Raw genomic sequence first — 15,000 nt, 5'->3', positions numbered from 1 at the left:
GGTCAACTGTTATTTGAACACGGCTAAAGTGTAACGTGTAAGTTTTTACTCACTGTTTGAAATCCCACAGAAACTCATTTGTAACTCGAGGTTTGTAGATCTTTCAGTGGGTTACATTCATGCGGTTAGCAGTCTCCCAAATAAAGTGTCATTTCCACCTTAAGGTATTTGAAATAGTAAAAATAAGAAGGAAAATGGAGCAGGGAAAGAGCAAAATCCCTTATTTTGGTTCAAGCTTTTCAACATTAGGAGGACTTTTGCAAAAAGTGCTTAAGTAAACAAAATTGTGGACATCACCTTTAATTGCATATTTGATTGGGAATCAAACACATGAAACTGGGTCACAGGGTAACAGTGGTCTGCTGGCACTACCACAGATGCAGCACCGTAGACTCAGAGGAACTCAGAAACTCCTTAGGTGGGAATATCTGGCGAGGGGCAAGTCCAACGAGGAGGAACAGGCTTCCAACTAAACAAACTGTTCAGGTGAGTCAGGTGAGTCAGTGGTAGTCTTTCGTGATTTGCAAACGGGATCCACAGGGTTAATGACAACTAATAATTGAGGAGAGAATATTTGGCAAAAACCTGGATAAACATAAAAAAATAAATAATAATAATAAAAACAACAAAAACAAAGAAACATACAAACATAGGGGAACGTTAGGGGTAAACATAAAGGAAATATGTGTGTGTGTGTGAGTGTGTGTGTGTGTGAGTGTGTGTGTGTGTGTGTTGTGTGTAATGTACCTGAAGCAGGGTAGAGATATCACTGTCTCATAGAACCTCCACGTCGCTATAAGATCTTCTCGGACTGGATTAGTGGCATAGTATCTCCACGCCGCCTTAAACACAACCCGGAATTTGCTGAGAGAAGTCCACCAACCAAAATGATTCAGTCAGGACTACAGGATAACTAACAAACTGTGCAGCAATAGGTGGTTTAAGAAGGTACACTAATAGAAAATTTAATAAAAGGTATCCATTAGAATGGGCAGGACATAGTTAATTCGTTCATTCATTCATTCGTTTTCTTTAACCAGTTCATGTCCAGTTGCTTCAGAACATTTTCTATGACATTGTAAACAGTGTGTGTGCATTCAGAAGTCCACGATGGAGATATGTTAATTATGTGCACAGTGATTGGTTAAGAGTTTACCTGTATGAGTCCAGCAGCAGGATGTCTGCGTTTCTCAAAGTGTTTCTGTCTGTGCTGCTCCTGAACTTTCAGAGCCAAACCTGATCCCAGGATCCCCTACAGAATCAGCCAATCAAAAACAGACAGATCAGAACACAGGATTCCCTACAGACACAGCTAATCAAACACAGAGAAATCAGTGCCCTGCATCCCCTACAGACACCGCCAATCAAACAAAGATGAGCAGAATGCAGGATTCCCTACAGACACAGTCAGTCTAACAGTGAAATACCCAAAATAAGCCAATCAATCACAGAGATTAGAACTTACTTGTCCTACAAACAATCAAATAATAAACGATAAATAAAATCAAACACGCAATAAACAATAAAACATGCAGGGATCAGAACCCATGATCCTCTAAAGCAATGGTCCCCAACATTTCTGTAGCACCCCACATTTTGGGAACCTCTGCTTTAAAGACAAAACCAATCAAACACAGAGAGATCTGTAATCATCCTATTAAACCCAGGTTACTATACAAACGCAGTCAATCACAAGAAACATTTGAATATTAAATCTGGAAAAATGTGGCAAATGGTAGCTAATGGTAGCAGTGCTAGCAGTGCTCAAACACTTCTCATTTATTAGCCCTGCTGCACCCCCACTGCAATACCACTGCTTTATAACACTGCCAGGATAAAGATGCACTAATATTTAGTATCTGGAACACAAAGCCAGCAGCATTTAATACAAACACTTTAGACTCAACTCTGTGGCTTCCTTCCTCAGAATACTGCACCAGCAAACAGCATCAGGGTCAGACATTGCCCAAGAGACAGTACAATGGCTGTTTCATAATGTGAAGGGTCACGGGAGCTCATTTAGAAACCTTTAAAAAGGATATGAACTATGACCACAATCTAGGGTGACCAGATCTGAGATGGTGAATAAGAGGACACGTCTGGGGAGGGGAGGGGAGGGGGGGCTCTCGCCCCTCGCTGCTGTTGTATGCTTAGCTGAACCTATGTGTGTTTTTAGGTCCTTTACACCTTTATTTGCTACACAAAACATGAAAATGTATTTTTTAATTCATCCGAGAATTTACATTTACGTTTTGCCATAGCTGCTCGAGATGAGTGTAGGTACACAAGCTTTGCCTAACGTAAACAAGGACTACTGACGTGCAGACTGACCAATTAAATGTTTACAGAGAAGGTTATCGACCAATAACGGTAGCTCTATAGTCGAAGATTCTAGACTACTTCACCACACCCCCTTCTCACTCAAGCAAACCAAACGGAGTAGGGGAGGGCTAGCTTGTGAATGAAACGCTTCTCGAAGTTCTATGTAAGCTCTAGAAAAACAAAATCCCGGATGTTTGTGAAATTCCGCCCGGACATTTTTTTAAGTCTAAAAAAGAGGACATGTCCGGGTAAAAGAGGACATCTGGTCACCCTACCACAATCTCACGAGAGACAGGTGTACTCACAGCTGGAAGAGCGAAGAAGGAGACCCCAATGAGAGCGAAGGTTCCAGCAAGGAGACGTCCTGCCCAGGTTTTTGGCGTCTTATCACCGTATCCAATCGTCGTCAAGGTTATCTGCCGCAGGGATCAGACAACACTGAATCACAAAATGTGCAAATGTGTCTGTCACTTCTTCTGAAAGGAAGTGTATTCATCACAAGCTTTTTTTTTAATGCAGTAAAAGTGTATACACTGAATGTTGGTGAATATTTGATGGCAATCAGCAGTAAGGACATTAATGATGTCAGGTAATGATGATTGGTAATTAGTTCTAGATCACAAACACCTCCCTAATGCATTGGATGGTGCTCCATCACTCCTGAAAGATTAGCATTGGGCATGGTGACTTTAAGCTCATGTGCAGCTGCTCCAGAGCATCCCATTTAAAGTTTTTGTAAAGAGATAATACACACTGTGTCCACAGTGGGTGCTCCAAGCAGCTGAACAAAAGTATGTTCCAGAAATAGTGCCTGTTTATAAAGTTAACTTTCTCTCACCAGCCCCCACCACAGAGCGTCTGCGTATGTGTCGAAGTCCTGCTGAGGCGTGGGGGTCAGATCTTCTCTTTCTGGCCCCAAGTTTGTGACTACATCTTTCTCCACTAGGTAAACGAGGAACGAGGCCAAGATCAGGGATAGGAAACCGATATACCAGGCAGTGATCAGCTCCTACACACACACACACACATGTCATCATCACACTCATGGTAAAACATCTGTGTAAATTCTGCTTAAACCAGATGTTGGAACATAGTCATTTGTCACCATGTTCAGTTCTGGATCAGAAAATAAAGATAATGTAGCAGAGCTCATGAGCAAAATCACTACTCAAAATGGCTCTGGAGGCAGTGCTGACTTTGAGGCAGAAGGAACCTAGATATAGGCATTGGGAAGAATTTTTCCAATTCCACACCATACACCAATAATGATCCACCCTCATGGTTTGCCTGCTCTGACTCTGCCAGAAATGTCTTTGGGAGAAATGTGTGTGTGTGATAGAATTTTCTATTTTCTTTTTACTGTACACTTCAGTTCTGTTTCATTCATTCATTCATTCATTCATTCATTCATTCATTCATTCATTCATTCATTCATTGTCTGTAACCCTTATCCAGTTCAGGGCGGTGGTGGGTCTGGAGCTTAGCCGGAATCACTGGGCGCAAGGCAGTGACACACCCTGGAGACACAGGGAGAACACACCACACTCCTCACAGACAGTCACCCAGAGGAAACCCACGCAGACACAGGGAGAACACACCACACTCCTCACAGACAGTCACCCGGAGGAAACCCACGCAGACACAGGGAGAACACACCACACTCCACACAGACAGTCACCCGGAGGACACCCAAGCAGACACAGGGAGAACACACCACACTCCTCACAGACAGTCACCCGGAGGAAACCCACACAGACACAGGGAGAACACACCACACTCCTTACAGACAGTCACCTGGAGGAAACCCACGCAGACACAGGGAGAACACAAAACACTCCTCACAGACAGTCACCTGGAGGAAACCCACGCAGACACAGGGAGAACACACCACACTCCTCACAGACAGTCACCCGGAGCGGGACTCAAGCCCACAATCTCCAGGACCCTGCAGCTGTGACAGAGAGACTACCTGCTGCACCTCTGTTCTGTTTAATAAATTGTTAATAATCCTCTGCTTCCTCAGAGGCAGCAATAATGCTCTATTCAACTCAGAGGCAGTTACATTATCCTCCGTTCAAGTAAAACCTAATATTTTTGCAGCACTTCCAACAAATTATGAAGCAGATCTAAGTGTAGAATAAAAAAAGAAAATTATACTGCACACTTATTTCTTCCAGACACATTTCTGGCATCAGGCAGACCACGGGAGTCGAGGCAGAGCTTTACAGATTTATAGCATGGCATTTGTAAATCTCCACCCAGTGTATGTCAAACAAGCACCAATTACAATCGTTCTGCCTCGAAAGCAGCAATGCCTCCAGTGCCTTTTTGAGTAGTGACTGTGCACTCGAGCGCAGCAGGTGAGGCTTCATCTCTTCAGCAAACGTCTGGGAGTTTACACCCCTCAGCCGCTGGCATTGGGCATGCTGACTTTAAGTTCATCCTTTTGAAGACGTTGTGTGTATATACCTTGCTGTGGGCGTATATAGCCGACCCCAATAACTTCCAGGTCCCGCCGCGGCGGTCCATACGCAGCATGCGCAGGATCTGCAGAAAACGCAGACTGCGCAGGGACGTGGCCAAAACATTTCCCTGGTTCCCCAGTGCCACCACTGGCACGGATGCTATCAACACGAAAATATCTGCACACACACACACAAGATCAATTTTAAATAACTGAGATAAGAGATAATATAAGACATGATTACACTTATTTTCCATCATCATCATTATTCCTTATACAGAACTGTGGAGGTCAGTGGTGAATGAAATGCTAAGTGTGTGTTGTAGACATGGAGATGTTTGGTTCCATTCCCCACGACTGGAAAGCATTCTCAGTGTCAAACACTCTCCAGCAGACTCTGATTTATGGATGGATTTGAAAATCATAAATATTTGGAAACACAGAAATATATATAAAGATATATAAATATAATCATGTGGGCAGCATCCTGTGACCGCTGACGAAGGACTGCAAGACGGCTAACACAAACTGTACAGCAGCACATTAGCTATTGTGTCTGATCTACAGGGGGAGAACAAGTGAACAGTGAGTGGTCACAGCAGCAGGGCTGTGTCTGATCCAGTCGTACCAGAATGACACACAGACTAACACCATATTAGTGTCGTTGCAGATCTTTCATGGGACTCTAACCATAAATCCATCTATAGGTTCAATGGAGCTGATCAGACAATGAGTGTAATAACAAAGGAAGTCGTTTGGATATAATGGCTGATCAGAGTGTGTGTGTATCTCTGTGTGAAAGAGGGAGTACTTACCCAGAATACATAGTGGTTTTCGGGCGAATTTCAGGCGCCCTCTCCAGCCCTTATATCTACAACAACATCCTGCCGCCCAGATCCTCAGCACAAACTCTGAGCCAAAAATAAAGATGGTGAAGGTTTCCTGCAAGAAAATATAGAAAGATGCCATTAATATTCAGTTGTCTGACTCAGCAAACAAACACAAACACACACATACACACACACACACACACACACACACACACACACACACACACATACACATAACTGAAGGTAATCTACACAGACAGTCACCCGGAGGAAACCCACGCAGACACAGGGAGAACACACCACAATCCTCACAGACAGTCACCCGGAGGAAACCCACACAGACACAGAAAGAACACACCACACTCCTCTCTCAGACAGTCACCTGGAGGAAACCCACGCAGACACAGGGAGAACACACCACACTCCTCACAGACAGTCACCCGGAGGAAACCCACGCAGACACAGGGAGAACACACCACACTCCTCACAGACAGTCACCCGGAGGAAACCCATGCAGTCACAGGGAGAACACACCACACTCCTCACAGACAGTCACCCGGAGGAAACCCACGCAGACACAGGGAGAACACACCACACTCCTCACAGACAGTCACCCGGAGGAAAGCCACGCAGTCACAGGGAGAACACACCACACTCCTCACAGACAGTCACCCGGAGGAAACCCACGGAGACACAGGGAGAACACACCACACTCCTCACAGACAGTCACCCGGAGGAAACCCACGTGGACACAGGGAGAACACACCACACTCCTCACAGACAGTCACCCGGAGGAAACCCACACAGACACAGGGAGAACACACCACACTCCTCACAGACAGTCACCCAGAGGAAACCCATGCAGACACAAAAAGAACACACCACACTCCTCACAGACAGTCACCCAGAGGAAACCCACACAGACACAGAGAGAACACACCACACTCCTCACCGACAGTCACCTGGAGGAAACCCACGCAAACACAAGGAGAACACATCGCACTCCTCACAGACAGTCACCCGGAGGAAACCCATGCAGACACAGGGAGAACACACCACACTCCTCACCGACAGTCACCCGGAGGAAACCCATGCAGACACAGAGAGAACACACCACACTCCTCACAGACAGTCATCCGGAGGAAACCCACGCAGACACAGAGAGAACACACCACACTCCTCACCGACAGTCACCTGGAGGAAACCCACGCAGACACAAGGAGAACACACCACACTCCTCACAGACAGTCACCCGGAGGAAACGCATGCAGACACAGGGAGAACACACCACACTCCTCACAGACAGTCTCCCGGAGGAAACCAACGCAAACACAAGGAGAACACACCACACTCCTCACAGACAGTCACCCAGAGGAAACCCATGCAGACACAAGGAGAACACACCACACTCCTCACAGACAGTCACCTGGAGGAAACCCACACAGACACAGGGAGAACACACCACACTCTTCACAGACAGTCACCCGGAGGAAACCCATGCAGACACAGGGAGAACACACCACACTCCTCACAGACAGTCACATTCCACTTCATATTTAGCTCAATGTGCTTAAAAATTGGGACAACATGCAGACTATTGCACATTACTTTGAAGTTACAGACCTGATTCCTACGTCATTATAAAACATGGATTTACTCTGAGTTAGGGCCAAAGTGTACGTTTAGGAAAATAACAAAAACCTGAGTTTGTTTTTATTGTTTATTTATCATATGATTATTTTAGACAATGGTGTTTTTGAGGGGAATTTTCTCAAAAAAAAAAACAAAACAGGAAAAACACCTTTTCTACTGGTTTGTTTAATTTTATAATTTTTTAGGTATTATTTCACACAACCACTCTCACCAGAACCACCAGCCAGTGACCGGAGTCATCCTCATACTCTTTGAATGTGGTAAGAATAGCAAGAATCAGGCATGCCAGAACTATCAGAAACCTAAAGAGAGAAAGAGAGAGAGAGAGAATTAATGACAGTCTCTATTCAAATGCATACATTATTTGCCCCTTTCCCCCATTCTCCAGCTCTCAGGACACCCAGAGGACCCCCACAGAGCAGGTGTGATGTGGTGGTGGATCATTCTCAGCGCTGCAGTGACACTGACGTGGGGGTACGAGTGGATCAGACACAGCAGTGCTGTAGCTGTTTACCTTCTACATAATTTGACATCCATTTTAAAACCTGTCCCCTTTATTAAAAAGTATTTTTAGCATAAAATATTAGTTCTGTATTAGTGCTAACTACGACAAATATAACATTATGTAAATACAATGTACATTTCTGACAATTTCCCATACTGACAATCCCAGATGTGTGCAGCTGAGGGCGCTGTTATCTAAGCGTGAATAACACATTCAGCATAAAGCAATGACAGTAATGTATAAATAACAAGAGGATTATTTTAATCAGGAGATCAGTAATGAACATATAAGTAATGTCTGAAAAACTGTGTGTGTTAGTAGTGTGTGTTCATACGTACAATATGTGTGTGCAGGTGCATTTGTGTGTCTGTGTCTGTCTTTATGCATCTTATACATCTGGCTTAGCCTCTCCACCCTCTCAGCACAACATACACACACAGAGAGAGAGAGAGAGAGAGAGAGAGAGAGAGAGAGAGAGAGAGAGAGAGAGAGAGAGAATAAAAATATAACCAACTGTACCCTGTTGATTCTTTTTTGTCCATCTTTCAGTTGACCTGTTGACACTGTTGCTATGGTTATAATGGATTCAGGGGTTTCACTTGCTAGTTGCCATGGTTTTTAACCATAATATTTTAGCATTCGGAATGTGTGTGTGTGTGTGTGTGTGTGTGTGTGTGTGTGTGTGTGTGTGTGAGAGAGAGAGAGAGAGAGAGAGAGAGAGAGAGAGAGAGAGAGAGAGAGAGAGAGAGAGAGAGAGAGAGCTATAGCACCTGAGGGACATTTGCTACCAATTTGCACCAGAGAGCTAATAAAAAAAAAATGCAGAGTGTGTGAATCAGATAATAATCTCCCTCTGCCACCTACACACACACACACACACACACACACACACACACACATACAAGACCTCGGAGATGCTGCATTCACAAGGTCAAGAGAAGAACTTTCAAAGGCGTTGGGGCCTTTTAGTTTTTCATAGAAATTAAATAAAACTAAAACAGAATGCATGATTAACCGCATAAAACGGCAGAGTCCATTGGTGTTGGTATGGATCTCTGGCTTCCAGAGATTTTGGGGGCTGTCCTTGTGACACTTTCACACATGTACAGTCAGCCAGAATATTTCCAGTCTTTACCTGGAGGAGCTGTATGTGCGAATGCTAATGTTCCTAACATCTGTGCCAAATGCTACCTGGACTTTACCCAGCTGGCACCCTTACACTAAGTCTGGGGAATGTCTGAGTGAACACATACAGGTACCACTTTAAAATAAAATGGGTTCTATACGACACCAAAAAAGGTTACTCTGTTGTAACAAGCTACCCGAAGTCACTGGGCGCAAGGTGGGAACACATCCTGGAGGGGGCGCCAGTCCTTCACGGGGCAACACTCACACATTCACTCACACACTCACACCTACGGACACTTTTGAGTCTTCAATCCACCTACCAACTCCTCACAGACAGTGACCCGAAGGAAACCCACGCAGACACAGGGAGAACACACCACATTCCTTACAGACAGTCACCTGGAGGAAACCCACGCAGACACAGGGAGAACACACCACACTCCTCACAGACAGTCACCTGGAGGAAACCCACATGGACACAGGGAGAACACACCACACTCCTCACAGACAGTCACCCGAAGGAAACCCACGCAGACACAGGGAGAACACACCACTCTCCACACAGACAGTCACCCGGAGGAAACCCATGCGGACACAGGGAGAACACACCACACTCCTCACAGACAGTCACCCGGAGCGGGACTTGAACCCACAACCTCCAGGACCCTGGAGCTGTGACAGAGACACTACCTGCTACTCCACTGTGCCACCAACAATAAAAGTAAAGGATAATACAATGTTTATTATACAATCGTTATTATAGTTTTTAAATAAGAAAATACTGACATTTTTGGCTTTATTTTATCGCTTGTGCAGCCATTTTCGGGTGATTCACAAGGCATTCATAGCCCTTTGTTTGAAGTGTGCCCCTGAAAAATCTTCGTTTCAAGGGGTATATAGCCCTCCCCCTCAGCCCTATCCCTCTTTCCCATCCAGAACTGAGACACCACACCCCCTAGGCTCCATGGAAGGGTTAAGTGGTAGGGCTAGGGGTGAAATGGGATTTCCAGCTATGAGGACGTCTCTGACACAGAACATCTCCCACTGTTCACTACGTGTGAAAGGACAACTCCAGAAGATTTCCGGACCTAGTTCTCCAGACTTTATCAAGTGTTCATATGTGAAAAACCGCTTGAGAGCTCACGAGCCAATTCACTGAGCTCGCCATCGGACACAGCTGCCTTTGCACCATAAAATACACAATAACAAATGGAACATAGTTTTTGGCAATGCACTCAACGACCTCCATGTCCATGTCTTTCCAGTCACCAGAGGGTTCCCTAAACTCGCTTTCTCAGCATTTCTGAAACACAGAGTGCCTCACTGTACGGACCGGAGAGCTGCTCGCTCCAGAAACATCTGCGTGGGGTAGCGCTTCACGCATAGAGTGAGCACCCATGTGACGTCACGTAAATCAGGCTGATTACTTTCATGTACTTTCATGTAACAGTAAACGATTTAAATGTGCCGCTTGAGTTGTTTCTGAAATAGCACAATGTCTGACTGGCTTTAAGCAGAGGGTGCTGCTACTGCACAAAGCTTTTAATCACATTAATTAGCAGTGGGAGCTAATATGTGTTTAGTAAATGAATGTAACACCCAGCCCAGTACTAACCATCACGCTCAAGACACTGCGCTCACTCCCAATGCTATTTATTCAATGGACTGAATAAAACACTGAAGACCTTAGCACTGTAAACACAAACCTAAAGAAAATGTTGGGATGGCATGTGACGTGCAAATGAAAACAGAAAGCAGGAATGAAGGAACTGCATCTTTTTTAAGCTGCTGCTGATTTTCTCATCTCCTGACGCTCAACACAATTAGAGGAGAATGCTAACTGGTGATTATTACACCGGCATCATCACACCTAATTTAGCTGGGAAGTATTGCTCTGCCACAATTTAAATTACAACTGTAAAAAGTCAATTTTACCAAGTATTACTGAGCAAAATGGATGTGCCACATCAATTCACTACAGGAACTACATTTCCCATAATGCCTGAGAATCTTTTTTACCAAACGCTTGAGAAGCTTATTTCTTTGTAGCCCTTATCCAGTTCAGGGTCACGTTGGGTCCGGAGCCTACCCGGAATCACTGGGTACAAGGCAGGAACACACCCTGGAGGGGGCGCCAGTCCTTCACAGGGCGACACACACTCATACATTCACTCACACACTCACACCTACGGACACTTTTGAGTCTCCAATCCACCTACCAACGTGTGTTTTTGGAGTATGGGAGGAAACCCACGCAGATACAGACGCAGACGCAGGGAGAACACACCACACTCCTCACAGACAGTCACCCGGAGCGGGACTTGAACCCACAACCTCCAGGACCCAGAAGTTGTGACAGAGACACTACCTGCTGCTCCACTGTGCCCACACTTAAGTGTTTAACCACTTAAACTATTCAGTTTTGAAGATTTCTGTGTGTGGCCCAGTAGTAATCTAAAACAACAGAGAGAGAGAGAGAGAGAGAGAGAGAGAGAGAGAGAGAGAGGGAGGGAAGCACTGAGCCACAGTAAGCTTAAGAACTGGTGATAAACGGTGGTATGAGAAAGCAAAGGCCGAATTTAAAACTCCCAACTTACATCAAAACATCATGGATGACCTGATTCACAGAGGAACACAGACACACACACACACACATACACACACACACACACATACTCATTCATCAAACATGTCACCACTATCATAATGAAGAAAAATGAGGGAGCAGTTCAACAGGAGTAATGAGTCTCTCTCTCTCTCTCTCTCTCTCTCTCTCTCTCTCTCTCTCTCTCTCTCACACACACACACACACACACACACACACGCACATACACACACACACTCACTCACACCACTCTATCACCCTTGCCCTATCTCTTTCCTTAACTTCCGCTCTCTTTGTCTCTGTCTCTTTTCCTTTCTACTGTCTCTATGTGGTTCTCTTCTCTCCCTCCCTCTGACTCATCTCCCCTTCTCCATCTATTCCTTAGTCTCTCTCTGTCCCTCTCTCTCTTCTCTCTCTCTCTCCCTCATCACTTCATCTCCATGGGTTTATTGGAATCCTTCTTGTCCAATCTGTCATAATTGTTACCTCCATTATCATTCTGCAGATCATTAGCATGATTATCATCTGCTGAGTGTGTTTGTGTTAAGTTAATATATGAACTCCGGGCTGAAAGCAGCTGTGTGTGTGTGTGTGTGTGTGTGTGTGTGTGTGTGTGTGTGTGTGTGTGTGTGTGTGTGTGTGTGTGCGAAAGCGAGAGAGAGAGAGAGAGAGACAGAGGGTGAACAGGTGATATACACTGAGCAATCACTGAATTAGGAACACCTACCTACACCTACATTCACTGTCCATTCTGTCAGCTCCTCTGACCACAGGAGGACTTTGCAGTTCAACAGTTACAGACTGTAGTCAATATCTTGCTCTGCATAATTTCTTATCCCCTTTTCCCCCTTTTTGGATGAATTTGGTTGGTGGATTATTCTCATTGCATCAGTGAAACGGAAGTGTTTCAAAACTCTAGCAGCACTGCTGTGTCTGATCCACGTCCACATCAACTGGAGGTTTTAACATTGCTCTGCGGATTTGATGGTACTTACCTAAACAATTGTGAATCACACACACACAGACTTACACCACCAACAACGCCCCCCCCCCCCCACGTACACACTTAAAAACACGCACACACACACACACACTTAAGATATTTATGAGCATACATAAAGAGATGGATAGATAGATAACTAGAGAATGAGAGAGAGGGAGAGAGAGAGAGGGTGAGAGAGAGAGAGGGAGAGAGAGAGAGAGAGAGACAGAGAAAGAGAGAGAGAGAGAGAGAGAGAGAGAGAGAGAGAGAGAGAGAGAGAGAGAGAGAGAGAGAGAGAGAGAGAGAAAGACAGAGAGACCATTTGATGTTATTAGTGAGGTCAAGACTAAAAGCACCTTCAAATCTTTTCAGCTGATTTACAGGAACTGCAGCTTACAGCAAAGATGATTGTGTGTGTGTGTGTGTGTGTGTGGGGGGGGGGGTATGAGTTAGAGAGAAAGAGAGATAGAGATAGAGATAGAGATAGAGAAGTTATGAATATGAGCAGGAAATTACAATCACTATGAGTTCAGCTCCTTCCAGTTAGCCACTCATCTCTCTCTCTCTCTCTCTCTCTCTCTCTCTCTCTCTCTCTCTCTCTCTCTCTCTCTCTCTCTCTCTCTTTTATTCAGTGTAAAGTTTTCCATGTCCAAACCAGAGACATTTAATACACACTTTGTTTCCTGCTACAGTTGCTATCATTCAAGTGCACACACACACACACACACACACACACACACACACACACACACACACACACACACACACAATGCTCACAATTTATTTACTTAGACAATTCAAGAATAAAAATCAAGTAAATAAAATACTTAATTTAAACCTAGTTTGTTTTTATATCTCTTTGCTGTTGTTCTTTTACCCCGTGAGTCCTATACAAAGTTTACACATATAAACACCATGAAAGTAAACATACAGTTTAATTTGTTTTGTTTTGAATCATTTTGGCTGTTCTTTCTATTGACCCATTAACTTTTTGAATTACGTAAGACCACATAAACAGCTAAAAATGAAGATGCAGGGTCTTGTCCAACACACATTTTCTTTGCATTGAACCTGTATTTTGCCACCCCCCACGCCCACACACACTCACAAATACACACGGCGCCTGTCTCTGTGTAGGTTGAAGGTATTCGCTCTGTTTTAGCTCTGATCTAATTTGGTACAGTTGCTGAGCAACAGAAGACTCTATGGTGCATATCCCTGCATCATGATTCTAAAGGAAACACACACACACACACACATATGGAAGCCCGTTTCCTCCACATAAAATAATACAAAAAAGGCACCAATTATTTCTTCATTAATATATAAACTGCTCTCTCAATGTTTTGAGTTACTATCTCATTGTATTGAGATAACGTACAGTATAATATCTCAATTGTTAATACCTCAAATTAATGTGATAATATCTTACTATCTAAATATATTGACATAGAATCTCAAAATAATAAGATTGAGGTAGCAACTTACATATTAATGGGAAAACAAATTGGTGGAGGAACTTATGTGGAGGAAACAGGCTTACACAAACACACACACACACACACACACACACACAGAGAGAGAGAGAGAGAGAGAGAGAGAGAGAGAGAGAGAGAGAGAGAGAGAGAGACATTTTAGCAGTTCAAAGCAAACACATCAAATATTTCAGTTATGTGTGTGTGTGTGATTCTTTGTGTGTGTGTTGTGTGTTTGTGTGTGTGTGTATGTCAGAAGGGACTTGAGCAGCTCCCCTCTTCATGGAGATGTTTCCGTGGCAACAAGTCATGTGACAAGGCCTCAGAAGGCACAGAAACTAACTACAGCAAGAGAGAGGTCAAAGGTGTAACACCCCAGTCTCTCTCTCTCTCTCTCTCTCTCTCTCTCTCTCTCTCTGTGTGTGTGTGTGTGTGTGTGTGTCTGTGTGTGTGTTTACTTTCCAAAACCAAGGCTGCTTTTCCATCCATACACTATATACCCAAAATTCTGAACCGAGGAATATTAATCAGGTGTGTTCTTACAGAATTAACAGTCTCTACTCTTCAGGGAACGGGCAAGACTTTACATGAGATTGTAGAAGCTTGCTGTGAGGATTTGATGGCATTAAGTTTGTATTTGCTCCCCTTGTGACGTCACTGTGAATAATAGCAGCGCTTTTGAGGACAGACTCATTACTCATAAACACCAACTCAAACATAATCTGAGATTTTTACATTTTTTATTGTTTATTACCAAATATTTCATCCTCATTTAGCCTTAAATGAAATATATGTGGCGGCACGGTGGCGCGGCAGGTAGTGTCCAGGAACCTGGAGGTTGTGGTTTCGATTCCCGCTCCAGGTGACTGTCTGTGAGGAATTGGTGAGTTCTCCCCATGTGGGTTTCCTCCGGGTGCTCCGGTTTCCTCCCACAGTCCAAAAACACACGTTGGTAGGTGGATTGGAGACTCAAAAGTGTCCGTAGGTGTGAGTGCGTGAGTGAATATGTGTGTGTCTGTGTTGCCCTGTGAAGGAC

The 15,000-nt window shown here is 44.3% G+C and overlaps 1 protein-coding gene across 1 annotated transcript in view; it reads right to left on the bottom strand.

Moving 5' to 3' along the window:
• LOC136678775 (potassium voltage-gated channel subfamily KQT member 3-like) overlaps positions 1 to 15,000 on the bottom strand; it is a 33,258-nt gene that overhangs the window by 12,044 nt on the left and 6,214 nt on the right. The window contains exons 3-9 of the mRNA XM_066656911.1: positions 7,481 to 7,571; positions 5,602 to 5,728; positions 4,792 to 4,964; positions 3,161 to 3,331; positions 2,628 to 2,738; positions 1,157 to 1,252; positions 748 to 842 (exon numbers count right to left, since the gene is read on the bottom strand). Of these exons, the coding sequence (XP_066513008.1) occupies positions 748 to 842; positions 1,157 to 1,252; positions 2,628 to 2,738; positions 3,161 to 3,331; positions 4,792 to 4,964; positions 5,602 to 5,728; positions 7,481 to 7,571 (864 nt within the window). The remainder of the gene's footprint in view (positions 1 to 747; positions 843 to 1,156; positions 1,253 to 2,627; positions 2,739 to 3,160; positions 3,332 to 4,791; positions 4,965 to 5,601; positions 5,729 to 7,480; positions 7,572 to 15,000) is intronic.

Source organism: Hoplias malabaricus, chromosome Y, assembly GCF_029633855.1.
Source record: "Hoplias malabaricus isolate fHopMal1 chromosome Y, fHopMal1.hap1, whole genome shotgun sequence".
NCBI lineage: Eukaryota > Metazoa > Chordata > Actinopteri > Characiformes > Erythrinidae > Hoplias > Hoplias malabaricus.
Note: the sequence above shows the minus strand (reverse complement) of the source record. Positions and strands in the feature narration are given on the sequence as shown.